The sequence below is a fragment of the Orcinus orca genome, chromosome 1, assembly GCF_937001465.1.
Source record: "Orcinus orca chromosome 1, mOrcOrc1.1, whole genome shotgun sequence".
Taxonomy (NCBI): Eukaryota; Metazoa; Chordata; class Mammalia; order Artiodactyla; family Delphinidae; genus Orcinus; species Orcinus orca.
In genome coordinates this window covers 186,307,388-186,335,224 of record NC_064559.1, presented here as the reverse complement: position 1 = coordinate 186,335,224, position 27,837 = coordinate 186,307,388, and the positions used below count along the sequence as shown (strand labels likewise).

Genomic DNA, 27,837 nt, shown 5'->3' with positions numbered 1-27,837 from the left:
TTGGGTGATCTTACAGGCACTGTCTCACAGGCACTGTCCCTCTGTGTCCTTAGGCTTATGAAAGCCTGTCCTAGCATAATGTTTGGGAGTGTTCCTCACTCTAAGGGGTGTCTAGAAATTGTATGCAATTTATTATAAAGTGTTTCTATTCTGGGTGAATTTATATTTGGAACTTAGATTTAATACTTGCTACTTTGCCCTCCCAGCTCCTAATCCACCAGTAGCCTGTGTTTTACAACAGTCCAGTTCCTGACCTTGAATCCCAGCCAAGGTACTGATATCCCTGATGGGAGGGCTGGGTCTACACAGATGGTTCTCTGTGGCCAGGAGGTAAATACAAGACATTATGTCCCAGATGAAATGCGATTTTTAAAACTGGGAACGTTCATATAAATCAGGTTACTGAGATGACTGGGGGACAATGGGATCCAGGATGCAGTGCAAAAGTGAAGGACAGTGGGAGTTGGGAACCCGAAGGTAGTCTGGATGAAATTTCCATGAAAATGATGACTTCTAATATATATATGCATTTAGAGAAGGAGACTCCTAGCTCCTGCCAGTCTTTCCTTCCCTTCCTCACCTCTCCTTTAGCAGCCTTTGCTCCTGGATGACCCTCCTGATTTGGCCTTTTTCTGCTATAGATTCCTTCTGCTTAAGCCACCTGCCCTTTAGACTGCAGTCCTTAGACCCTGACCTCCTCAGTTCAGGCCAGACCCCATCCTGAAGGGGAGCACCTTCTTTGTCCCCAGGATTCTGTCCTGAGCCGACCTGAGCATCACTATAATTAAAAAATTATTTATTATTATTTATGCCATTGTGTGTATATATACACACACATACATTATATATACATGTATATATACACATACACATTTTCTTTATCCGTTCATCCATTGATGGACACAAGTTATTTCCATACCTTGGTTATTGTGAATAATGCTGCAATGAACATGGGAGAACAGATATCTCTTCGAGATAGTGATTTCATTTTCTTTGGATATACAGAAGTGGAATTGCTGGATCATATGGTGGTTCTATTTTCAATTTTTTGAGGAACCTCCACACTGTTTTCCATAGTGGCTGCATCATTTTACATTCCCAGCAACAGTGCACAAGGATTCCAATTTCCCTACATCCTTACCAACACCTGTTATTTTCTGTTTTTTGTTTTGTTTTTTTCATGTTTTTTATAGTAGTTATCCTAATGGATGTTAGGTGGCTCTCACTGAGGTTTTGATTTGCATTTCCCTAATGATTAGTGATGTTGAGCATCTTCTCAGGTGCTTGTTGGCCATTTTATATCTTCTTTGGAGAAATGTCTGTTCAAGTCACTTGCCCATTTTTAAATCAGGTTATTTGTTTGTTTGTTTGTTTTCCCTGTTGAATAGTAGGAACTCTTTATATATTCTGGATATTAATCCCTTATCAGATATATGATTTGCAAATATTTTCTCCTGCTCCATAGGTTGCCTTTTCACTCTGTTGTGTCCTTTAATGTACAGAAGTTTTAAATTTTTATGAAGCCCAATTCATCTATTTTACGAAATCATTGCCAAGTCTAAAGTTACAAAGCTTTCCCATGTTTTCTTGCAAACATTTTATAGTTTTAGGTCTTTTGTTTAGGAATTTGATCCATTTTGAGTTAATTTTTGCATATGGTGCCTCCACTATCACTTTTGTTGGGAGTTCCCAACATGTACTGGAGGCAACACAAAGCCATTTAAGAAAGGGATTTCCACATTTCCACTTGACTTTTAGTCCCAAATATCTTTCCTCCCCTTCCCCAACAAACACTTGCCCCTAGCCATGAAAAAGGCCATAAAAAAGGTAAGAAAACCAATGCAAAATTTATATTTTATTTGAATTCAAAAATTTTAAAATTGCTTTCAAATTCAGGAAAGTACCATAATGCAGGACCCCAGGGGGAAGCCTCATATACAGAGACAGATAAATTAAATGTAGATACTGCAGACAAGCCAAGGAGGTGTGTAGATTACATATTTACAGCACTTGATGTTTTCTGAAAACCATATTTATACATTTTATTACATTTACAAAAAGGCTTCCACTACCATTTACCTACAATAATGAAAAAAAATTTACACCTTGTTTTTCTTTCTTTTTTGGTACTGTACAAACTTTGTATAATAAAAATATATCTCTGTACAAAAGATTTTTTTGTTGTTTTTGTTTTACTGTTTTTTGTTTTTTTTGTTTTTTTTGTTTTTGCCTCATGGGATGGCGGCGGGTATATGGTGTGAATGGTGGGTGAAGGGCCTAGTTTGCCCTGGTCGCTTCCAAGCCTCTGGAGGTGGAGAGAAAATGCCAGAGGTGGGAAAGGGTAATGCACAGCAGAGTGCTGGGCGCCGCACCAGCATGTGCTCCTTGGGCATCTCCTGGGACTTCACAAGGGGAGGGGTGGAGGCAGGGCTGGAGGAGGAGTCCACTGGTTGGTCTCAGAGGAGTGTAAGAAGTGGGGAAGGGAGCAGCCAATGAGCTTCCCGCATTTGCTTCCAGAGAAAGAGACAGATGAGCATGTGAGTGCGTTTGTCTGGACTGGTCCTCTCCTGCCAAGCCCAGGGATGCTGTGACCCAGAGCAGGTGTGGGCAGCTGGGCTCCTGCCATTGCCAGTTGCATCTGCTGGAAATTGACACTCTCACTTCAGTCCATCTTCATATGAGTCAGATCTCATGGTTTCAACTCAGAATCTGCTTACAAACGAGTGTCCCTGCCACTCCACTCCTGTACGTTTCTATCTGTCATTCCAGTACGTGATCTGAACATCTGAGGCCAGCATGTCACACATGCACAGGGGCTTAAGCCCACAGGGACCTTCCTGAGGACAGAGAAAGGGGCTCTAAATGCCACAGTTTGATTCCCAAACTCATTAGCTTCTCAGCAATACTTAAATGGAATTCATCAATGACCCAAACATGATGAAACTCTAAATTAATCAAACCTAGTTGCAAGGAGCTGGAGAGAATGTGCCTTATTCACTCCATTCTTTTGATTCAGAAGTTCCTAGGGCCTCTGTCTGCTATGGCGAGGGGCTGCTGGGAGCCGAGGGACCAGCACCAGCTCCAGGAAGCCTGGGGTAACGGGTCCTTTCCCTGATGCTGCCAGGGTGGAGAGAACAGGACCCAGATAGGATACGTGGGTCCCCTGCCTGGCCCACCAGCCTTGGCCACAGTCCTACTTAGAGATTCACCTACTCCTCCCCCTTCTATACCCAGATTGCAGCTGGTGTAGTGGACTTTGGAGTCAGACCCACACTTACTAACTGGGTGGCTTCCATCTCTTCACCTTTCTGCCTTCTCATCCATCTGGAATACTATTTCCTATGTTCTGGGGTTGCTGTAAGGTCTAGAAATGAACCACCTAAAGTGTCAGGCACAGAGGAGAAACTCAGTCCACGGTAGCCATTATTTTTGGACCCTGGGGTTGTCTTGCTGTCCTGTCCCTTCCAGCACCTCTCTGATGCCTGCAGACTTGGTGTCCCTGTCTGGGCCACATACCTGTTTCTCTTCTCTTTGTCAGTTAACAGCAAGACTTGACCTTGGGCTCATGGCCAGCTTCCTGCCCTTACCTCCCCTGACGTGCCCTACTTCTTCAGTGTTGCTTTCAACCTAGGAGGACTTTTTATTTTTTATTTTATTTTTTAATTTTTTGCAGTGCGCGGGCCTCTCACTGTTGTGGCCTCTCCTGTTGCGGAGCACAGGCTCCAGACGCGCAGGCTCAGCGGCCATGGCTCACGGGCCCAGCCACTCCGCAGCATGTGGGATATTCCCGGACCGGGGCACAAACCCGTGTCCCCTGCGTCGGCAGGCAGACTTTCAACCACTGCGCCACCAGGGAGGCCCTAGGAGGACTTTTTAAATTCACTGGGTTTAGAGCTCAGTAAAATTATGTTAGAAAAAATAGAAACTGATTTCCAAACGATTTCTTAAGATTGTTTTCAGCCCTTGGGGTTATCCTTGCTGTCGTTCTGCGGCTGGGACCGTCCACTTGCAGATGGCTGGTCTCTGCGTACCGACCGCCATGGGATGTATCTGCTAACACATCCACTGCGTCTTCTTTACCTCTTCTCTGTGTTTGTGGGGAGCAGGGCACGGGGCATCTTTCACACACATTTCGCTTTTTTAAGCTTCTGTGGTCTCTTCTGTAGGACTCAACTGAAGGAGAGGTGTGTGTTTGTGTGTGTTCAGGCCCACACACACACGTGCACACCCACAAAATCCTTTGCTGTCTTCAATCCATAATGTCCTTCCTCTGACGGCAGCCAGCCCCTCTTCCTTTAGGGCCCCGAGTCGGGGTGGGGTGGGTGTCCTCTCCAGGGTGATGGGGGTGGATGGTGGCAGGGCAAGGGCCCAAGTCCCAGTAGTAGCAGACACGGGCGGAGAGACAGACGAAGATGGGCACTGGGCACTGTGCCAGGGGAGCTTACTTCCTGTCCCCTGGAGAACTGGGAACAAACGGATCACACCAGAGTTTGTAAAACAATAGGGGCAGTGGGTGAGGGGTGGGAGCAAAAGAAGGCAAGAGGAAAGAGGCAAAGCGAGGAAGGCATAAGGGGAAAGAATGAACGAAAAGCAGTTGCCGTGATCTTTCCCTTTGCGTTTTAATCCTCCCGAACTAAGGGTGGAGGTGTAGGTAGGAAATATACACAGCAGAATATATATTTTCCTCGTGTCCTTTTCTTCCCCCGGGGAAGGCCAACTTACCTGTCAGCCACAGGAGCCCCAGCGCCTAGGGGCGGCTACACTTTTAGGGCCCAGGAAAGTGTTTTTAGTTTCTTTCAAAATCAGAAGGAAAAAAGTGAATATAATAATAATGGCCATGTAATAATGAATCCAGCCTGGATTATATTCATCTTTATAACAACATAGTTGTAAAGTACCATTTTTAATTTTAAACAGAGGAAAGGGTCCATGAAAGTCGTAACACAGCCCTGCCCCTTGCTCTCTACTTGCTGACCCCACAGGCCTCGATGACTTCCCCGTGTGGGGTTTATTTTAACTTCAGCCATTCCTGTGAGGCATCATTTGAATTTATCACCTTGTCACTCATTTTAAATGTATGTGCGTCTATTCAGGGTGGTTTTTCATGCATCGCCTTCCTAAGTCAAGCAACACCTTCCCTGCTCCAGCTCCGGGAGGGCCGGAAGAGAGCAGGGCCTTCGCGGAGAGCCGTGTGCTGGGCGGGATGCTCCGAGGCCTTGGATGCTGGCGAGGGGCAGTGCGAGGGCTGCCTAGACCTGAAGCAACCAACCCCAGGTGACCCAGAGGTGAAACCTCGTGCACACAGGCACCTGGGACCCAGCGGAGCCCCAGACGTGAAGTGGCAGTGAGGGTGTGTGTGCAGGTCTTGGGACATTCTTGTTTCTTTCCTCTACTGTTCAATAATTCTGCAACTCAAAGTTTGGAGTCACTACAGATCACCTGTAAGGCCTGATTTATGTCATCAGAGGGGATTCTTCTTTTTTCGTTTTTGCTTTCTATTTGTATGAGTAGGAAAAAGTAAAGATGGAGCAGAAAGGTGAAACCTCAGAACTAATTTGGACATGTTAAAATGACCCCACTGGAAGAATTTCTCCTCCTTCTTTAAGTATTTGTTTTGGTGCAGAAAAACTCAATCAATTACTTATTTGTATTCAATAGTTGCCTTTATATATTCTGAAGATAATTTTTATTTCTTTATGTATAAATTATCTTAGTACCTACCATTTTAAGCTTAGAGTTATGCAAGAGAGATGATCTAGAGAAAAAAAGTGGACCCAAAGACGGGATGGGAGGGGAAGATGGGGGGCAGCCTGGCAGAGTGCTTAAAGCTGGGATGTTTGAGGGCTGGGCGTATGGTCTGAGACTCAGGCTGAAGTGGTGAAAATCCCCCTGGAGTTGTTGTGAGGATGAAAGGAAGCAACGCATGCCAGGGACCGGGCAGTCAGTGCTGGTTAGTGGTTTTACAATCCCTTTCTCTCTCCTGGCATTTACCGGTTCCGCATTTCCCGCCAGCCCACCCCTCACACAGCCTGCTCCCTCCAGGAGCTGCATGCGTATCGGGCCGGGACTGCCCATCGCGTGCGCTGCCACAGACAGGAGCATGGAAGGAGTGCTGTCCCTGCTTAGGGTCTGGCTGATGACTCCCTTGCCCTGTTGGAACCCCACCTCTCTGGGCACTGGGATGCTTCTCCCCAGAGCCAGGCTCACTAAGGTCTGGGAGACACCTGAGAGAGGGCACCTGCATTCCCCAGAAAGTGGGGTGTGCGGGAGACGATACGGTTCTCAGAAGGGTGTGGCTTGCACACCTTGTGGGGACAGCTCCTGCAGGTTCCCAGGCCTCAGAAGGAGGGCTATCAGTGAGGAAGGACACAGTGGGGAGTGGCCGTGCCTTCTAGACTTGTCAGCTGCTCCTGGCAGGCCTGTGTGTGTGTGTGAGAGAGGGTGTCCAGTGGACCCATGGGAGCCTCCGTGTGCATCTGGCCCTCTGTCTGTGTGACGGGGGGCCCTCCTGTCTTGCCCAATGCCAGGGATTGCAACTGCCCATCTATTACGCTCTAGGTGATGGGTAGTTTTATATGTCAACTGCCTAGGCTCTGGTGCCTAGTTGTTTGGTCAAACACCAGTCTAGATGTTGCAGTGAAGGAATTTTTTAGATGTGATTAACATTTAAATCCTTAGACTCTGAATAAAGCGGATTACTCTCCATAATGTAGGTGGGCCTCACCAATCAGTGGAAGGCCTGAAGAGAAAGGACTGAGGTCCCCCTTGAGAGGAAGGAATTCACCTCCAGACAGCCTTCGGGTTCCAGATTACAACCTCAGCTCCTGATGGAATTTCCAGCCTGCAGGCCTGCCCTGTGGACTCCAGACTTGCCAGCCTCACAATCCTGTGAGCTAATTCCTTAAAATAAATCTCTCTTCCTCTATATCTATATATACAATACAAACATACACACAATATGTACATATATCTCTCCAGAGAGTTTATATATATATGTACATATATATACGTATGCATATATTGTGTATATATATGTATCTCTCTCTCTCTGGAGAGTTCTGACTAATACACCTACTTGGGTATTTTGCTGAGCCTAGTGGCTAAGAGCACAGCCTCTGGAGCTGCCTGCCTGGGATTGGATTCTGATCCTGCTTCTTATTAGCTGTGTGATCTTGGCCAAGTTAATTCCTTTCTCTGTGCCTCAGTTTTCCCATCTGTAAAAAGGGTGACAACAGTCTCCGACCCAGGTGTACGGAGGTGTCTGCCTCAGTGGCCAGCACAAGGCAGCACTGGGCACTCAGTCCCTCTCACACTGGACGTGTCTGTAGGGGTGTGTGTCTCACCAGCTGCCGGAGGTGGGGCTCTCAGTGGCGGTGACGAAGGCAGCCTGGCCTGGAGGCTATACCGCTGTACACACCGTGCTGACTGTGAGCTCCGCCTCGGTGGCCATGATGTCTGTGGGCTGGATGTTGCGGTCGTACATCGGGTTCTCAAACGTGGCCCGCACATTGGTGTTCTCGTGGCCAGCGTAGCCGTTGAACGGAACTTTGGGTCTTCTCCTGGGAATGAGAGAGCGTGACCAAGACGTCAAGAGAGGAGACTCGGGGCCCTAAGAGGAGAGGGAGGCTCTGTGTTCCCTTCAGAAGGTCACAGCTCGCCTGAGCCAGGAGGGTTCTGGGTGGGTCAGGGAAAGGGAGAGGGCCTGGCACCCGTCGTGCGACCCTCCTGTCCCTTCCCCGTACCTGTGCTTGTAGAGATAGAGCACAAAGCCCGCGATGATGAGCGCGATGAACGGCACCAGGATCGCGGCCGCCACCGAGCTGCTGTTGGAAGCAAGGTGGCGGCCGATGGACTCGGGGTCTGATTCCAGCAGCCTGAGGTCTGCAAAATCCCAGAGCAGAAACCTCAGATCACAGACACAGCGGCCACCGTGGTGGGGCTTGGGGTGCTGGTCGGGGCCCCCCAGCTGCCTCCCCCATGCACTGGGCCATCCTCCCTGGAGAAGGGTGGTCAGTCCACACGAGCTGGTCAGGCCTGGGGAAGCCAGTCTGCGGGAGAACCTGAAACCGTGTCCCAGAATAAAACCTTAAAAGAGAGCAGCCCTTTAGAAGCTTCCAAACTTCTTTCGGCCATAGAAAGTTTATCCCATGAAACCTTACAAGGCAGCCGAAATATAAAGCACGTGCAGGTGGACCTGCTCTGGAGGGCGTGGTAGCGGTGCTGAAGCTCCGGCCTCCGAGGGTCTCCCCTCCTCCCCCCTCCCCCCTCGCCCCAGACTGGGAGCGCTCAGAAGACCACGGTGAGAGCCTCTGCCCCTGTCAGCGAACCGAGGGGGTGAGGCTCCGCCGGGCACACCGGCAGTCAGCCGTGAAGCCAGAAGAAGAACTCGGTTTCCTGAGGTCTCTCTGGTGTGTAAGGGGCCAGGGAACTGCCTTCAAGTCTTTGAAGGGCCGCTGTGTGGAAGAGGGAGTGCTTTTAGTCCAGGCAGCTAAGAGGATAGAGCTAGGAATAACTCCAGGGCAGGAGCAGGGCGGAGTGGGAAGCACAGGGAAGCGGGTTTCCGCTTACGCCAAGGAGGAGCTTTCTGAAGGTCAGAGCTGGGAGAAAACGCAGTGCACTGCCTTGGTAGACAGGGGGTCCCGGGGGACAGGGCAGTCAGCACCTGGGGTGTATCGAGCTGCCCATCAGGCACCCGGGCCTGCCTCCTGTCTCCCCCTGAACTGCTTCCCAGAAGCCAGGACCCCTCCCCACATTAGAGGCTCTGAGTCAAGGCCAGTCTCTGGAGTGAGGATGCCTGACACTGAGGATGCTTGGTCCAGGGTAAAGATGCCAGGGAGGAACTAGGGAAGGAAGCCTCCTTGATGCTTGGTTTTCCCATCTGTAAAATGAGGACAGCAATACCACCGTTCCGGGACTGAGACTGCCCTGAGAGCCCCACGTCGTAATGCTCAGGGGGTCCCGGGGATGCCCGAGGGCTGGCCAGATACTATTGTGGGACGCATCTGAGACCCAATGCCCCTTAAGCTGGGGGCTTTCAACTCCAGGGCTGAGCATGAAACTGTTTGGCAAAAGTTGAGGGTATTATGTATTGCGCTTCCTTCTGGGGAGATATTACACAGCTTTTATCAAAATCTCAAAGTCCCTGATCCAAAAGAGGCTAAGAGCCCCTCTTGGACTGTTGACCTTCACCAACCCCCTGCCCTCCATGCCAACATACAAGTTTCTCTGCCACCCGCACAAGCATACACTCCAGGGACAAATGCTAGTTACCAAGTCTTTGAAAGCCGAACTGCCCAAAGCCTTGGCCCTTGACAGCGCCTTGGTAAATGAAGGTGCCTCCGGAGAACTCTGGGGAGACCTGTGAGGGAGGGAGCAGACAGAGTGAGATGGGAGGCACGCCGGAGGGAGCTAGAGGTCCGGCCAGCCAGGCCGGAGACACGCCCACAGGCACACGGTGCCCACAGGCACACGGTGCCCACAGCTGGGCTCACCTGCCTGCCTGTCATCTCCACTGACATCGGCTCTCTGCCCACCCCCAGGCAATGGAGGGTGCTGGGGATGGGGCAGGGGCTCCAACTGCTGGTAGGAGGGAGGGAGACATTTTTGTTTCTACTGGTCGAATCACTTAATCTGTCGGTGCCTCAGTTCCTCATTTTAAAATGGGAACAAAAACAGTACTTATGTCATAGGGTTGCTCTGAAGCTTTATATGAGCGAATATAGAACACTTAGAACACTTAATAGGCCCTGAGTAAATGTTAGCTATTATTATTGTGATGAAAACCTGAGTTTTAGAGCACCGCGGAGCAAACCAAACCATGATTAAAATGCATCTAGCAGATTGAACGTACTTTGGAAAGTTCGTCCCAGTTCCAATAGCTATTAATTTGGGGGCGGGTAGTTGGGGACATAACTCCTCCTGGCTGTCTCTGTACTTGCCTCTGTGATGCTCGTGTACCAGACACAGACACGTAAACTTGTGGGCTGGGGACTGCTCGGCCGAGGGCGTGCTTGCTTTGAGGATGCTTCTGCTACTGGGGTTCCTTCTGACTCATGCTCCATCCCCAGGTGCAGCTCTCTGTCTGTTGTGCTCTAGGCTGACCACCCCCTGCTGTCCCCCCAAACACACCCTGGGTGACAGAGAAGTGGGCCCGATTGCTGGCTGTAGTCCCAGGCAGCCCTTCCGGCTGTTCCTGGCCCTCCAGAGCGCCATTTACAAGTAACCCTTGGCCCACATTCCAAGCTCCCAACTTTACCCTTGTTCTCTCCCCTCTGGCCATCCTCCCAGGACAATGGAGTCTGTTGTCCTGGCACAGCTTTTGGACTACTACTATTGACGCCAGCCAGGACCAGGATACACAAGGGGATCCGTAGAATACTCTCAAGAATCCCGAGGAACTAATCCCATGTACCAGCCCCTGGAGAAGCCACTTGCTTCTCATGTGATTATCAGCAAAGTCACTCAACCCACAGCCCTCTACCAGCCAGTTTTGTCCGTGAGGATCCACCTTGACCCCTCAGCTCTCTGCTCCTCTGGCCCCATGACCTCTTCCTCCTTCCCACCCCTCCGCTTCTAGCTTCAATAATCCAAGACAGGGAAGCTGAGGATGTGACAGATGACTGCTCCACTACCCTGCCTGTGAGATTGGAAGGTATGGGCAGAGGAGAATCACTGCAGAACTTCCACCTGAAGAACGCCCTTGCATGGAACAAGTCTTTCCCACAAGAGAATGCAAGAGAGTTGTCTCCTTTCCCCCAGCTCCTGGCGTCTCAAGCTGTGCTAAGTCACCCACCACAGGCATCCTCAAAGGTGAGAAGATGCTCAGGGTGCATCTGGGACTCACCACCTTCTCCCAGCTCCCACCACCACGTCGTGACCTTCAACTTGCTTGAATTTACTCATGTACTGCCAGCCTCCAATCTCTTGCTTCCTGCTTACACATCAGAACCTACTTCATCTCGCTCAGATGCACTGACCTTTAGACTCTCAGCCTCCTGGCCCTTGCTATGTTTTCCTGTGCCCACTTCACTAGCAGATGAGGACTCCCTTGCTCCCAGTCCTGGCCCCAAAGAAACCCTCCTCCCAAGTTTCCATGTTGATCCAAAGAGTTTCCACCAACTTCTCCCCTCGTCCTCCCTACCAGTGATCTGGGAATCAGGGATGGGGCAAGGGCACAGGGAGGTCAAGGACTGAGTGAGGTTTTGCTGAACTTACATGCCCATCTAAGGCCCAGTGATCACCTTTGAACTTATTCACAAAGACCTCCACAGGCCCTGTAACCTGGTAAACTTGGAGGAGGAGATGGGAATCTTCTTTCTTGTAAATTCCTGGGAAAAGAAAGTTCAGAGGGTACACTTGAAAGATCCAGGAAGATTTCAAAACCCAAGTCTGTGGGTATGTGGGTGTGAGTGTCTGAGTGGGATTCCATGTGTAGATGTTGGTGTCTACATCCCATGTATAACTGGCGTTAGGTGAGTGTAGTGTGTCCTGTGAGTTTGTGCAGGCTGAGTGTGAGGATACACGAGAATGTACATATGTGTGTTAATAATAAACTGGATTATGACCTGTGGTTGTGCTCCTGTTTATACATGCATGTGTGAGAATAAAGGGAATTGGATTTTGTATATGTTACGGGGTCAGTTAATGCGTGGGTGTGTTGACAACTCAGTGGGTACAGGAATACATGAGGGCATGTATATGGGAGTGTGTGAATGTGTTTAGGACTATGGCTTAGAGCCACTGAGTGAATATGAACATTAGTTGTGTCTGTGTGTGTGTGCATGAATGAGTGGCTGTGACTACACGTGGGGTTGTGTATTCATGTGTACAGTCATTCACTCATGCATCCATCGTTCTACCCATCTATTCGAATAAACACTTGCTTTCTAAGATATTCAGTTTTTCTGATTATAGAAAATTTGAAAATTGGGGAAATTTTGGAAAATGCAGAGATGCATGAAGAAAGAAAATTCACTCCTGATCTCACTTCTGAGAAATAACCATTGTTAATATTTTGGTGTAATTACTTCCAATTTCCTTTCTTATGAATATAATTTTTTCCTTCAAAAACTGGAGTCCCATTTTAAATGCATTGTAGTAGGTGTATTTTCTCCCAGACTGGCATAATATTTTATCCGGCAGACATACTATAATTAATATATCCATTTCTTTTGAGACAATTTTCTATTCCCAGGTTTTATGTTATGGAAATAGCCCTGTAATGTGAACATTCTTTATTGGTAAATGTTTGATTCCCTCTATAACTATTTCTTATGATAAAATTCGTAGAAGTGTAATTAATGGGGTCAGTCATTTTCACGGCTCTTGATACAAGTTGCCAAATTATTTTCTAGAACTATACTATTTTATACTTTGACCAGCACTGCCTTAGTACCTTCACTGGGCTGGCACCAGAGTTTATTGCTTAATAAAATCTTAGTGGGATAAGTGGAAAGTGACATTTTATGTTTACTGTTTTTTGATTATTGCGAAAAATGTTTTTTCCATTTGTTTATTAACTGTCTGTACTTTGGCTTCTGGGAGTTCTCTGCCCCTATTTTTGGTTCAGTTTTTAGGGATATACATCTCCTTTTTCTTTATTTGTAAGAATTCTTTGTATGTTCAATTTATTAATGTTTGTCATCTAACCATTTCCCTTTAGTCTGTGGTGCTTTTATCATGTAAACAAAGATGAATAGACACTTCCTCTTCCCCTGCCTACCAGACTAGCCCTGCAAGATAGTACAAGGAAGTGACAGTAGACTCGTTCTTGGGAAGAGCGTGTGCCCATCACCCACACCACCCACAGGCTTCCCCAGAGCTGGCCTGCCCCTTACCAGCCAAGTGCAGCTCCACGCCGCTGTGGTCAATCATGGTGGCGTTGACCTTGCTGTTGATGACCTGGAAACCGGTCACTCTGAGCATGGCTGGCTGCTTCTTCCCCTGGTACTCATAGGTCCCTTTCCATAGGGAATTCTTTGCAAAAACATCCCCAGGAACTAGAGGAATTGAGAAACAGATGTGAGAGGGGCTTTCACGTGTGCTGGTGGAATTGAGCCCACCTGATGACTGACCCCAGTTCACTCCCTGAGATTGTTTTCCCCAACATCAAACACGCAGGAGGTGGTGGAGTGTTCTGGCCTCCTTGTGATGCTCTGTGTCTCAGGGTGGATGGGTGGAGGGAAAGAGAGAGAGAGAGAAAGTGGATAAAGAAAAAAGAGAACATGAGGGGATGGGGGAATGAACTAGAAGAAAGAGGAAAATAAAAGGAGGGAAGGGGTTGAAAAGATGGAGAAAGAGAAAAAGAGAGGAGAGAAAAACAATGTCATAAAATAGGAACATGGACTAATGGGGTCAGGCAGATCTGGAGTCTCATTTTGGCTATCAATGATCAGTTGTTTGATTACATACAAGAGTCTCCACTTTCTCACCTGTGTAGGCCACATCTGTACTTCTGTAAATGGGGCTGTCCTGCTTATCTCGTCAGGGGCTAAATGATTGTATGTCACATGATGTTGGGCACATAATGAACGATAGCAACCCAAATTGTTATTTATCCTTATAATAATTTTCTAAGGAGAGTATTATGAGCCTTATTTTAACAAAAGGTAAACTGAAGCTCCAGAGGTGAAGTTTCTTTGTCCAAGGACACAGCTGGTCAGTGACCAAAATGGAACTTTAATTGAGTTTGATGTCAAATCTAGTTTTCTTTCTTGTATAACACACATGCTAATATGGTAAATAAAAGTATAAGGTTCAAAAAAGGATATGATAGTCTAGAATAATTTTGCATTGGTCAGGCCATACCTCAGTTCTGTACCCAGTTCTGGACATCACACTTTGAAAGACACAATACCTGTCTTAAAAATGTAACCATTTCCAGCAAGCTCCCTAGGCAGGACCTGGGTGTATGTGTCTGACCACACACTGGCCAACCCTGTGCCAGAAGAGGTTGGCTCCAGAGCTTCAAGCTCTGGACATGTTTCTAGAAGGCTTTGGCTCTCAATTCCGGATGCAGTTCCTGCTTCCTTCAAGCTCACTTCCTCCTGAGGTCTGCCTGGGGTTGGGAGGTGGGTGGGGAAATCTGTTCGGCTCTATAGACTGTTTTCACACCCCCCTATTGGGTACACAGAAACTCATGTGCATGTTTCTGGGTAAGTAGGTGAAGGAAGCTATACCAGTTTCTTGAGCCAAAGATCTAGAGCATACCTACCTGAAGCTTGAGTGAGCGGAGGCTCCCGGGCAGTGTTGATGGGTCTCCCACTGGGCCGGACCTCTGCTGGGGAAAGAGGATGGAAGAAAACAGGTTCACCCTCTGGTCTATGTTCTATTGGAAAAATAACGGTCAGCTCTCTGACATTAGGTCAGTGGGTTCTTTGAGATCTTGCTTTGGACTTATCCTCTTAGACCCGGAGGTGGGCTACTTTGTCTGGTGAGATGTAAAGAGTTTAAAGGAAATCCATTTACCAATTATAGTCATTGAAATATTAAGCAAAAAGTTAGAATATAGCTATATATGTGATTTTTTATTACTGCATTAAATAACAGGACCTAGTAGTAGGTCCAGTAACTATTCTAATCTTGAAGTAGTCAGGAACATAAACAACATTTCTTTCTTTTTTTTGTCCATGCCACACGGCATGCAGGATCTTAGTTCCCTGATCAGGGATTGAACCTGTGTCCCCTGCAGTGGAAGCGCAGAGTCCTACCTACTGTACCGCCAGGGAATTCCCAACAACATTTCGTGACATCCATAACTATTGTAGTGTAATGTGGAAATCTCTGCAGTTTCTACTGGTGACAAATTTATAGGTATTGCTAACACTACTACAAGTTTTTGTCTATATCCTAAATTAAAGAAATGCTAAATTTCAGTAAGAGGTAAAGGAAAACAAAGATGTCTATTTCCCATCCTAGCACACAGATCTGCTGAATGCCACTACTGAGGACCCTTGGTTGAAGGGCCTCTGCTCTCCTCCCAGAGGTCTGGCACAAAGGACGGCCTTCCGCCAGTCAAGAGTGAAGTGCCTAAGTTCTAGTAAGGGTCTCAGTGGAGTGCTTCCCTCCCCTGGAGTCACGATATGAAGACAGGGAAGCCCTCACAGGCAAAGGCAAAGGAGAAGGCTTTGGGCCTGAGCCCGACAGCCTAGGTTCCGGTCCCAGCAGTGCTACTTAGTGATTGTGTGACCTCAACTAGTCACGTCACCACTCAGAGTCTTGTCTCCTCATCTGAAACATGGGAAAATACTGAAACATATCTCACAGGTTTATGCTGAATAAATGTGGTTATGAACGTGAAAGTCACAGTCAATAAATATTAATGTCTTTTCTTCTTTTGCAGAGAAACAACAGAAATATCTGTCTTGTTGCTAAGTAAAGGGGGGGACTCCCCCTACTGTCTCCAACTCTGAGGTCAGCTTATGTTCGGGTGTACAGAAGGCTGTGGACATATTTTCCAAGTGACTCCATGAAGGCACACCTCTGAACAAAAGGCCTGTATTGTCTTAGGTTTTATAAGATGAAGGGAGCAAAGAGGGAGAAAGCATTTCATGTGCCAGACACTGTGCTAGGCACTTTATTCATGTCATTTCATTTACTCCTTCTCTCAGAACTGTGAGGTAGACATTAGTGTCTTCATTTAATAGAAGAGAAACTTGTTAGAGGCAGAGAGGTGAAGGGACTTACCCAGGGTCTTATAGTAAGGGGTTGAGTTGAGATTCAACTGCATCTAAAGCATTTTGTATTTTTAAATGCAAGTACCTATTATAGCTTAAAAAATACTTAAGAATAAATGTAAACAAGAAAGTGCAAGACTGTACATTGAAAATTACAAACCATCACTGAAAGAAATTAAAGATCTAAATAAATGGAAAGATATCCCATGCTCATGGCTTGGAAGACAATATTGTTCAAATGGCAATACTCCCCAGATCGATCTACAGATTCAACACCACCCTTATCAAAATCCCAGCTGTCTGAAGAAACTGACAACCCATTCCTAAAATTCATATAGAAATAAAAGAGGCCCAGAATAGCCAAAAAATCTTGCAAAAGAAGAGCAAAAAGGAGGACTTAGACTTCCCAACTTCAAAACTTGCTGCAAAGCTACAGTAATCAGGACTGGGTGGTAATGGTATAAGGACAGTCATACGGATCAGTGGAATAAAACTGAGGATCCTAATGTAAGCTCACACATTTGTGGTCAAATGGTCTTTGAAAAGGGTGCCAAGACAATCCAATGAGGGGAGAATAGTCTTTTCAACAAATGGTGCTGGGACAATTGGATATCCGCATGCAATAGCATGAATTTGGACCCCAAAACTCTTAGAAGAAAACACAGGTACAAATCTTTATGACCTTGGATTAGGCAATGGTTTCTTTTTTCTTTTTTTTTTTTTTTGCGGTACGCGGGCCTCTCACTGTTGTGGCCTCTCCCGTTGCGGAGCACAGGCTCCGGACGCGCAGGCTCAGCGGCCATGGCTCACGGGCCCAGCCGCTCCGCGGCATGTGGGATCTTCCCAGACCGGGGCACGAACCCGTGTCCCCTGCATCGACAGGCGGACTCTCAACCACTGCGCCACCAGGGAAGCCCCAGGCAATGGTTTCTTAAATATGATAGTAAAAGCACAAGTAAACCTATAAAATATAGATAAATTGGAGTTCATCAAAATTAAAAGCTTCTGTGTTTAAAAGGACACCAACAGGAAAGTGTAAAGATCCAAACTCATCAGATCGCATACATTAAATATGTGCAGTTTTTGTATATCAATTATATCTCAATAGGGCTGTAAAAAAATCCACACCTGAAAAAAAAAAAAGAAAAAAATTAACACAGGATAAAATGGAGCTTAAATTTTAGGTGATGAATGAAATAAAAAAGAAAGTACTGTAAATTAAAAAAAAAAAAAGGCAGTGAAAAGACAACCCACAAAATGGGGGAAATATTTGAAAATCATGCCTCTGATAAGGGTCTTTTTTTTTTTTTTTTTGTGGTACGCGGGCCTCTCACCGCTGCGGCCTCTCCCGTTGAGGAGCACAGGCTCGGATGCGCAGGCTCAGCGGCCATGGCTCACGGGCCCAGCCGCTCCGCGGCATGTGGGATCTTCCCAGACCGGGGCACGAACCCGCGTCCCCTGCATCGGCAGGCGGACTGTCAACCACTGCACCACCAGGGAAGCCCTGATAAGGGTCTTATATTCTAGATATATAAAGAACAGTTGAAGAGACTCTGGACCAAGATGGCAACATAGGAGGCTCCTGAATTCCCCTCCTCCCACGGATACACTGAATGTGCAGAAGAAAACAGATCAACTCTCTCCGAGAGAAATCCAGAAACTAGCTGAGTGACACCTACACATTGGGTGACTGAGAAAATACCCACATCAAAACAGGTAGGAAAGGCTGAGACACATTCTTGAAATAAACCCCACACCTGGCACGGCACCATACAATCAGAAGGGACTCCTAACTCCCAGCTTTTCCCTGAGAGTGCTGAGTTTGTACCACACATCTAGCACCCTGACTTTTAAGGATGCCATCTGCGGGATGGGTGCCCAAATCACCTAGCTCTGAAGGCCAATGGGGCTTGGGGCTTGTGTTCATGAGTTCCACAGGACTACAGCAAACAAGGAAGCAGTTTTTAAATGGACACAGTAGAAACCCCTGTGGCTATATATATACCTGGTCTCACACTGAGGGAGCAGGTAAAAATGCACATCTCCCAGTTTCTCCCTGCAAGGGGTCTGACTGCATACTTTTCCAACTGTTGCCTGCTTCTAATCAGCCTGCATCTAGGTGCTGACCTCTGTGGGACACTGATGGGTCTTGGTACACCCTCAACTACTGGGAGCCACTAGGAATAAAGACGACAGCTTGGACAATCACAAAGGTTTGGGAGGCACCAGGAGATTGGGCTGCACTGACTGGTGAGGTTCATTGCCTAAACGAGGCCGGTCGGTCTGTGAAGACTGGGTGGGAGAGCTGCCTGTTTTATCTAATGAGTAGAAACCAACACAGAGAATCAGGGAAAGTGAATCAACAAGGGAAAATGTTCCAAACCAAATAATAAGATAAATCTCCAGAAACGGATCCTAATGAAACAGTGGTAAGTGATTGACCCAATAGAGAGTTCAAAATAATGGTCATAAAGATGCTCACTGAGGTCAGGAAAGCAATGCACAAAGCAAGAATTTCAACAAAGAGAAAATATTTTTAAAGTACCAGATGGAAACCATAGAGCTGAAAATGTAATAATTGACCTGGAAAATTCAATAGAGGGGTTAAACAGCAGGGGTTTAAGTGGAAGTGAAAATCTAACATAAAAACACATGAAAGTATAAAACTCACATATGATTAAATTCAGAATACTCTAATATTGTAATGTTAGTGGGTAAATCACTTGTAACTCTAGTATAAAGGTTAAGAGACAAAAATGGTAACAATAACTATAACTACAATAATTTTTAATGGATATACAATGTAAAAGATGTAAATTGTGACATGAAACACATAAAATGTGGGGGACTGTAAAAACACGGAGCTTTTGTATGCATTCCAAGTTAGGTTGCTATCAGCTTAAAAAAAGACTGTTGTAAATATGTGTTATGTAAGCTTCGTGAAAAACACAAAGCATAACCTACAGTAGATATACAAAATATAAAGTGTGAGGAATCAAAACATTGCCCTTGTACCAAAGTCAGACAAGGACACTTCAAGAAAAGGCAATTCCAAGCCTGTATCCCTGATGAACATACACGCAAACATCCTCAAGAAAATATTAGCAAACCAAATGAACTGTACATTAAGAGGATCATACACCATGATCAAGTGGGATTTATTCCTGGGATGAAAGGATGGTTCAATATACACAAACCGATAAATGTGATACTTGCGCACTGTTCGTAGGAATGTAACAGTGTGGAGGTTCCTTCAAGAATTAAAAATAGATAATGTGTAATCATAAATGTAAAGGATCAATAGTCAAATCTAATGTATAATTATGTAAAGGAATAATACGAAATTTTTAAAAGCTGGACTGCTGTTAGAGGAGCAGACATGAATAGTAGATATTCTCTGTAATGAAGAAAATTATAATGTAAACCAGTACAAGGATATTTTTATTCTATAAAAAAAAGAATTAAAAATAGAAATACCATATGATCCAGCAATTCCATTTCTATATATCCAAAGGAAATGAAATCTCTGTCCTGAAGAGATGTTCACTGCAGCATTATTCACAATAGCCAAACTATGGAAACAAACGAAGTGTCCATTGATGGATGAGTGGATAAAGAAAATGTGGCGTATACATACAATGGAATATTACTCAGCCTTAGAAAGAAGGAAATCCTGCCACCTGTGATAACATGGATGAATTTGGAGGACATTACGCCAAGTGAAATAAGCCAGACAGAGAAAGACAAATATTGCATGCTACTGCTTGCATGTGGAATCGAAAAGTCAAATTTATAAAAAGAGAGTAGAATAGTGGTTGTCAGGGGCTGGGGGGAGGGGGAGATAGGGAGAGGCTGGTAAAAGGATACAAGCTTTCAGTTATAAGATGTATGTGTATAACGTGGTAACTATAGTAGATAATACTGCATTGTACAATTGAAATTTGCTGAGAGAGTAGAACTCGTGTGCTCTCATCAAAAAAAAAAAAAGATAAATACGTGAGGTGATGGATGTGTTAACTTGATAGTGGGAATCCTTTCACAATGTATATCAAATTATCATGTTGTATACTTTAAATATATTTCAATTTGTTTGTCAATTATACCTCAATAAAGCTGGAAAAAAGAAATCAACAGGACATAAAGGAGTTCTTACAACTCAACAATAAAAAGACAAATAGCCCAATTAAAAAATGGGCAAAGGATCTGAATAGACTTTTCTCCAAGGAAGATACACAAATGGCCAATAAACAAATGAAAAGATGCTCCACATTACTAGTCATTAGGGAAATGTAAACGAAAACCACAATGTAATACTACTTTATACCCACTTAGGATGGCTATACTCAAAAAGCTGGACAAGGGCTTCCCTGGTGGCACAGTGGTTGAGAGTCTGCCTGCCGATGCAGGGGACACGGGTTCGTGCCCCGGTCCGGGAAGATCCCACATGCCGCGGAGAGGCTGGGCCCGTGAGCCATGGCTGCTGAGCCTGCGCTTCCGGAGCCTGTGCTCTGCAGCGGGAGAGGCCACAGCAGTGAGAGGCCCGCGTACCGCAAAAAAAAAAAAAAAAAATAAGCTGGACAATAACAAGTGCTGGCAAGGATGATGTAGAGAAATTAGACCCCTGGTGCATTGCTGGTGGGAATGTAAAGTAAATGTAAAGGCACTTTGCAAAATGCTTCCTTACACTGTTAAACACTGAGTTATTCTATTCCTGGATATATACCTAAGAGAACTGAAAACAGATATCCAAACAGAACATGCACATTTATGTTCAAAGTAGCATTATTCATAATGGCCCCAAAGTGGAAACAACTGAAATGTTCATCAATGAACAAATGGATAAACAAAAGGTGGAATATCCATCAATAGAATATTATTCAGGCATAAAAAAGAATGAAGTAATAACACGTTACAACATAGATGAACCTCGAAAAAATTACGCCAAGTGAAATAATCCGGACACAAAAGGACCGATATCATGTGATTCCACTAACATGGTACCTAGAATCAGCAAATTCATAGATATAGGAAATACAATAGAGGTTGTTAGGGGCTGGAGAGTAAGGGGAATGGAAAGTTATTGTTTAATGGGTACAAAGTTCTTGTTTGGGACGATGAGAAGATTCTGAAAATGGATAGTGGTGATGGTCGCACAATATTGTGAATGTACTTAATGCCATTGAATTGTACACTTTAAAATGGTTAAAATGGTAACTATTATGTTTTGTATATCTTACCACAATTAAAAGTTAAATGTACTCTAAAAAAGAAAAATGATACCACTACCATTTGTGGAACACGAATATTACTTTCCCTAAGTAAAAGAAATTTACAACAATTCATACAATGAAAATACAGCATTAAATTCTAGCTCTGATAAAGGCTCTGAACCTGAAGCCTTCTCTCTCTGAGGGGCAGGACAGCAGAGTACTTAAGAGCATGGATTCTGAAGTTAGACCTGCAGGGTTTGAATCTCAGCTCTCTCCCTTTACCAGCTGGTGACCTTGGGGCAGTTACTTAACCTCTCTGTGTGTCAGTTTCCTCATATATTAAATGAGGATACGAGTAACACCTGCCTCATAGGATGACTGCAAGGATTGAGTTAGTACACGAAGTACTTAGAACAATACCCGGAATGTGGTGAGGTGAGGTCAGCACCCGTAAGAGACATCTTACTGAATGCCATCCTAGCACCAAACCCATCCTTTATCCTTGCTGGATTCTTTACTTAAGACTGGACTCAGATTACCTTCTCCAGGAAGCCTTCTCTGATCCTCCCCTCCCCCTTAGGCTGAATTAGTGCCTTTTCCAGCATCCCCACAGCATTCAGTGCATCTCTGTGTTCCTGAAGGTACTGTTATATCTGATAATGTGTGTGTCTTCCACAGCTGAATGTGAGCTCCTTTAGGGCAGGGTTTGTGTCTTTCACCTCCCCATCCCCCATGCCCAGCACAGCCACGCACAGTGATAATGCTCAATAAATAGAGAAGGAATGAATGAAGAAGAGGGGGAGGGAGGTGTAAGACGTTGCGGTAACCCGGAGGGATCTGTGAGTGGGTACTGTTTTATCAGGGTTATGATAGGCATATATGCATAACGTGTTATTCCCGTTTAGTGGGACACAGAGCTTTTCTCCGTTTGACGATTAAGTGTAATCCTTAGACTACCGTATCCTTAGCGCTGGGCAGAGTGTTTAAGCTCATGCAGAAGGTAGCAAGGTGAAACTTGGGATGGCGTCACTCTGTGCTCCTTAGACTACTCTGGTTTTATCTCCTAGACTCAACACCTCAGAAGACCAGAAGCAGCCTCCAGCTTCCGGAAATTACATTTCTTTCTTCTCTTTGGCCCTCTTTCACTCAAGCTCAGCTGTCCCCTTTGGCCCCCCACCCTGGAGAAGCTCACCGAGGGGGCACACTCACCCAGGCAGACGGGTGGTTTGCCTGTCCAGCTGCCATCTGCTTTGCATGTGCGGTGCTCGGAGCCGCCCCTGAGGGAGAAGCCCTCCTGGCAGGAATAGATGAGCGTGTAGCCCATGGAGGGCAAGTCCAGGGCCCCAACGTTGGCATGGGTCGGCATCTCTGGCTGCTTGCAGTGGTGGGCTGGATGACAGGGAAGACGCTGCTGGGAGATGAGGGTCTCCAGGAGGCCTCTCCACCACTCCCCTGCTCCTTGATGGGCCACCCGCTTCCTTTCCCTTATGGGCCCCTTTCAGGTCCAGCATCCCCTTCCCAGCCCCAGCCCCACCCCAGCCTTGATGTCTATACGAGAGGCCAAGATGGAGATCGTGGGGATATTGGCTCAGTCAACCCTGGGGGAACCTAAACCTGCAGTAATTTTCCTGAGGGAAAAGGAGTAATTATGGTCAAAAGCCTGAAACCTTCCATCCTGAGGGCAGGCCTTGTAGTTGTTAGTATTTGCTGCCATGGGAAACTTCTTTCTTTTTCTTTGAGAAGGTATAGGAATTGCCTTCTAATATCAGAAAGGCTTCTGTGTGTAAATATCTTCTGTGGGGCTCCAAGGGGTAAGGAGTACAAAGAGACCAATACTGGTCCCAATGAGGAGTTGTGAGCTCTCTGTCATTCAGAGCACTCAAGCATCTCCTAGATGCCCAGCTGGGGGAGATTATGAGTTGCCAGGAGGAGTTGTCTGGGCTGTAGGCGAAATTTCCACTCACAGACACAGTCGGGCGGGGTTCCGCTCCAGGTCAGGTTGGGAAGACAGGTCCTGGTGGTGGAGCCCTGGAGCAGGTAACCTTTCTGACAACGGAAGAGCACGGTGCTTCCAACCTGCGGCCAGGACGAAGTTCCCACAATCACCTTCCATCCAGCGACGCTTCACACTTGTCATCTGACTGCTTACTTTCCCACGACATTACTCCTACCCACCCTTCTGTTTCTCTGCCTGATTAAATCTTATTTATCCCTTGAGGCAGCTTACGTTATGCCTCTTCCACAAGGCCTCACCCAATTCCCTGGGCCAGATCAACACTCTCATGGGATATATCATATTCTGCTGCGGGGGGCTGAGTGTCTGACCCAGAATCAGAAGACCCTGGGTGTGAGTTCTGGTATCTACACTTACTCACTGGATGCCAGGCTGCACGAAACTCTCTACACCTTAGCCTTCCTGTGTAGAGCTGGGATGAGCAGCCCTGCCACACTACACTGGACTGTCGCGACACTGAAATGTGAGGGTAGATTTGAAAGCATTTTATGAAATGTGAAGAACTGTGCAAAGTAGAATATTACTGTGTGTGTCTCTTCCCTCCATGAATCTATAAATTCTTTTAGGACATGTCCCCTATAAAATCTGGAGCTATGCTTTGTAAAAAATCTCTTGAGCAGAATTGCTACCCTCCCTGCATCCCTCCCTCTGCTCCACTGGCCCCTCACCGTCTGACCTGACATTCCCTGCAGCCACCAGCTCCATCTCTCCATCTCTAATCCGTGCGGCACCATGCTGCCAGATGAGCTTCCGAAACTGCAACTCGGATCACACTATTTCCCAGCTCAAAACACTCACGTGTCTCTACTACCTCTGGGAGCAAACTGAAACGCAAGGTGAAACCTAATTTCCACTCCCTTCCTCCACGCCCATCACCTCGTTCAGCAAATGGTATCCCTATCCACCCAGTTGTGCAAGTCAAAAACTTCAAGTCGTCCTCGATTCCTCCCTTTCCTTCAACCCCTCCATTCAATCCTTCAAGAAGTCTTCTTGGTTCTACCAACAAAATACCTCCCGACCCCTTCACGTCTCTCTATGTCCACTGTCGCTACCCTGGCTCAGTCCCACCCTCATCTTTCTCTCAAGATGCTGCAATAATATCCTATTTGTCTAAGTGCTTCCATTCTTAACCCCTATTGTTCATCCTCTCCTCAGGGTCCTGAGTGATAGTTCAAATGATGGATCAGATTAAGTCACCTTCAAATGGTTTCCTATGGCATTTAGAATACAATCCAAAATGCTTATCATGGTCTCAAGGCCCTATATGACCCGGTCCATGCCCTTCTCTTTTCAAAATTTATTATGTGATATTAGGTGCATAGAAAAGAATATATGGCACATATACAGACGTGAATCATCATAATAAACTGGACACCTTCAGTGGAGCCCACCACTCAACCTAAGGGTTAGAACATCATTGACATGTTTGTCATCTGCGTGCTCCTTCCCTGCCCTGTTCCTCAGCTCCCCTCGGTGAAAACCAGTCTCTTGAATTTTGTGGGGTTTTTTTTCCCCCCCCGGTACGCGGGCCTCTCACTGTTGTGGCCTCTCCCGTTGCGGAGCAACAGGCTCCGGACGCGCAGGCTCAGCGGCCATGGCTCAGGGGCCCAGCCGCTCCGAGGCACGTGGGATCTTCCCAGACTGGGGCACGAACCCGTGTCCCCCGCATCGGCAGGCAGACTCTCAACCACTGCGCCACCAGGGAAGCCCAAATTTTGTGTTTTTCATTTCCTTGCTTGGCTAAAAAATAATTCTATCACATATGCCTACATATATCTCTAAACAATATAAATTTTTCTTGGTTTTAATCTTTCTAGAAATAGTATCCTACCACTTTTGATGTTCAACACTATGTTTCTAACAGTCATCCGGAGCTATAGTTCCTTAATTGTCACTGCTGTGTGATGAACCATCCTGAGACTACACCAGGATTTTTCTCCTTTCTTGGTAACACGGACGAGAGCGTCTCTGGGGTTGCTTACTCTGGGTCATAGGATGTGTGGATATTTAACTTCACAAGGCAGTGGCAGCCTAGCTCTTTGGCTTCACGTCCTTCTCCTCTCTCTTTATGTTCCCGACCCGCTGGCTGGCCAGCTTTCCAGTCCTGCAACCTGCCAAGTTCCCTGCCTGAGCGCTCCTCTGCCCTGGCCGTTGCCTCTGCTGGGAACGCCCACCCAGCTCTGCACAGGGCTGGCCCTTCCCACCATGGGCGCCACAGTCCAAGTTTAGGAGGCCTCTTCCCTCACTCCGCTAAACAGCAACCCCCCCACCCGTCACACCCTTTTATATTATGCCGTGTGTAGTGCCTATCGCTCCCAGAAGTGATCTTGTTTATTTATTGTCACCAGCCAGGGAACTCCCATAGAGCAGGCACTCGGCCTGTCTTGTTCCCACTGTATTCCTAGCGCCTAGAATAGTTCACGGCAGTAAATATTTGATAAATCCCATTGCTAGGTAAGATCCCAACCCGCCATTTCCGGCTTAGTCCCTGATATCCCCCGAGCACACTGGCGGCTTCAGTTCATTGTCCTGCCTTGAACACACCCATACTCTCCCGCTTCCTTCTGCTCAGAGGGTCCCATCCAGGCTGTCCATATCCTTTCCTTTTGAAGCGCATTCTGAGATGTGTCCCTGGAGCCTGTATCCTGCTGGGACGGGCCTACTGGGCAGGAGACTGTCTCCCATGTGGCACTCGCTGGCTCCCGCCACCCTGTCTGAGCCCCGTAGGGTATGGGTGCCCTGGGGACAGAAGGTCCATCTGTCTCTCTCATTTCTGTCCCTGCCCCAGTCGCAAGGGGCTGCCGGGAAGGGCCTGTGGAGCTACACGCGAGTCTGTTCTTCCACATCAGCTTCTCGGGTTGGTGTAAACGCCTGCCTGTTTCTGAGGGGGCATCCTGTGCAGCCTGGCTTGAAGAAGCAGGCTGCTTTCTCTCTCCAGCTTCCAAGGTCTCATGCCCCCTAGTGCTGTCCTGAGTCCTCTGAGACTGATGACAGTGACAAGGACAGAAGGCAGAAAGGCCTGATCTCGGTTGACCTCGTTACCTGGTAGCCCTGGGAATTGTTCTGTATCCCAAACTGTGGCACGCCAGGGTCCGCACACGTGGTCAGCGTGGGGTCTGGATGGCAAAACAAAGAAACAGACCATGGTCAGGGAAGCCTTCATCGCCCCTGCTCACTCTGAGAAACAGATGCGGGATCGAGGATGGAGTCACGCCCTGACTTCCCTGCCCTTGGGAATCTCCCGCCGAGTCATGCCCCGGCTGACAATGATTTCTGGCAGCACATGAGCTGTGGCCATTTCACCTCCTGTTCTAAGTAGCTTAGGGGAGCGCTCGCCCCTTTTCGCAGATGAGACCGATGAAGACAGGGAAGAAAATTCATCATCTCAGGCCCCAAAGAAGGATGCCCACCAGCTGGGACACTCTGCTCCCGGTCACCTCTCACCTATGCAGCTGGGCTGGGTGCCACTCCATGTCCCATCTGACTGGCAGAACCTCCGTGGAGAGCCCACCAGCACCAGAGGGGGCTGGCAGGAGAAGAAGACAGAAGACCTGTAGGAGAAGCCTCGGTCCTCTCTCCTGCCACGGGCCGGGACGCCAGGATCTCCGCAGAACACAGCTGGGAAGACGAGGGAGAAGGGCAGGTCCAAGTGGCTTTCTATAACTCAGTCTGCTCGCCCCCCTTAACCCCCACCCAGCCTTTGGTCCTTGTACTGCTTTCCTCTTGGTTCCACTTGAACTCTGGCTGTGGGGCAGCCCTGGGTCAATGATTACACCTGCCTCAGCGCTGCTGTGTGTTTCCTCTCCTTTCCACATTCAAATGCTTATTAATAACCATATCCATGTAATAGAGTAACATTACAGGAAGCCTAGAACATGGAGAAAAAATAAACTATCATTGTACTACCCCAAATATTTTGTTCATTTTTGTGCTCATTCTCTTCTAGCGTTTGTTCAGTTGTATGGAAACTTGTGCAAGGCTGCAAACCTGATGTCCAGGTGCTGTCACCTTTGCTTTGTTCACTTGACGTTCTGTACACATGTCCCGTGTTTATGTCAATATCACTTATTGGCTATGTAAATTTGCAATGAGATGGTGTAACATGATTATCCTAACCCTCACATTAGGCATTTTCTATGATTATAAAGTTACTTATGGCTTTTCTTTAACTTGTATTATTTTCTTAGGGGAATTCTCTGGGAGTGAACTTCCCATCCTTAAGGGTTTGAGTGTGTTCGCAGCTCTTGATGCGTATTGCCAAATGTCTTTCCGTGGACTGTGTATTTACCCTGCAGTGAGCAGTACCTGAGTGTGCCCATTTCATTCGGATCAGCAGAGAGTATCTTTAAAAACTGACTGTGGAAGGCCAAGTTCCCCAAGACATCACTTCAAGCGTGAGGAACCTTCCTTATGCTATGGTGTGTGTGTATGTCTTTACATAGAGTCATGAGGTTCACAGTCAGATGCGAAATCAGATGGAAGCCTGGCCCTGGAAGCTGCGGAGTCTGGATGGAGCAATCAGAAGTCAGTTAAAGGCTGAGCCAATTGGAAGTCACCACACCCAGGAAGAGGCAACTCAAAGAATAAGAAATACGGGTAGATGACACAGAGCAGCTCAGTTTGGCTAAGAAGCAATGTGATGCCAATTGAAACAATGAGATTATCTTTTAAAACTCCTCAGGCTGGTAAATATTAAGAATATTGGCAAAATCAACTGGTAGTGAGGGTGTGAGTCAAGAAATTTTCTCATCAACTGCTGGTGGGAACGTAAACTGGGACACCGTTTCTAGAAGACAGTTTGGCAACATGCGTCAAAATGTATAGCGTGCACACCAGTTGGCCCAGAATCATCACTCCTAGGACTTCAACACAGGCATAAAGAAATGCTACTATCGAGGCTATATATTGCAGAACTGCTTCTAACATGATTAAGTTGGAG

At 46.8% G+C, this 27,837-nt stretch overlaps 1 protein-coding gene across 3 annotated transcripts in view; it reads right to left on the bottom strand.

Annotated features, from left to right (window-relative positions):
* Positions 1-1,842: 1,842 nt before the first annotated feature.
* The window catches only part of CSMD2 (CUB and Sushi multiple domains 2), a 672,138-nt gene continuing 646,143 nt past the window's right edge, over positions 1,843-27,837 (bottom strand). For 2 of the 3 annotated variants that reach the window (XM_049694749.1, XM_049694802.1), the window contains 11 exons: positions 26,343-26,516; positions 25,941-26,014; positions 22,849-22,960; positions 22,094-22,273; positions 14,213-14,278; positions 12,837-12,998; positions 11,215-11,327; positions 9,271-9,358; positions 7,743-7,881; positions 7,344-7,559; positions 1,843-4,463 (listed from right to left, as the gene is read on the bottom strand). In XM_049694749.1, the coding sequence (XP_049550706.1) occupies positions 7,400-7,559; positions 7,743-7,881; positions 9,271-9,358; positions 11,215-11,327; positions 12,837-12,998; positions 14,213-14,278; positions 22,094-22,273; positions 22,849-22,960; positions 25,941-26,014; positions 26,343-26,516 (1,268 nt within the window). In that variant the 3' untranslated portion in view covers positions 1,843-4,463; positions 7,344-7,399. The remainder of the gene's footprint in view (positions 4,464-7,343; positions 7,560-7,742; positions 7,882-9,270; positions 9,359-11,214; positions 11,328-12,836; positions 12,999-14,212; positions 14,279-22,093; positions 22,274-22,848; positions 22,961-25,940; positions 26,015-26,342; positions 26,517-27,837) is intronic. The other variant, XM_049694771.1, reaches the window with a different exon arrangement.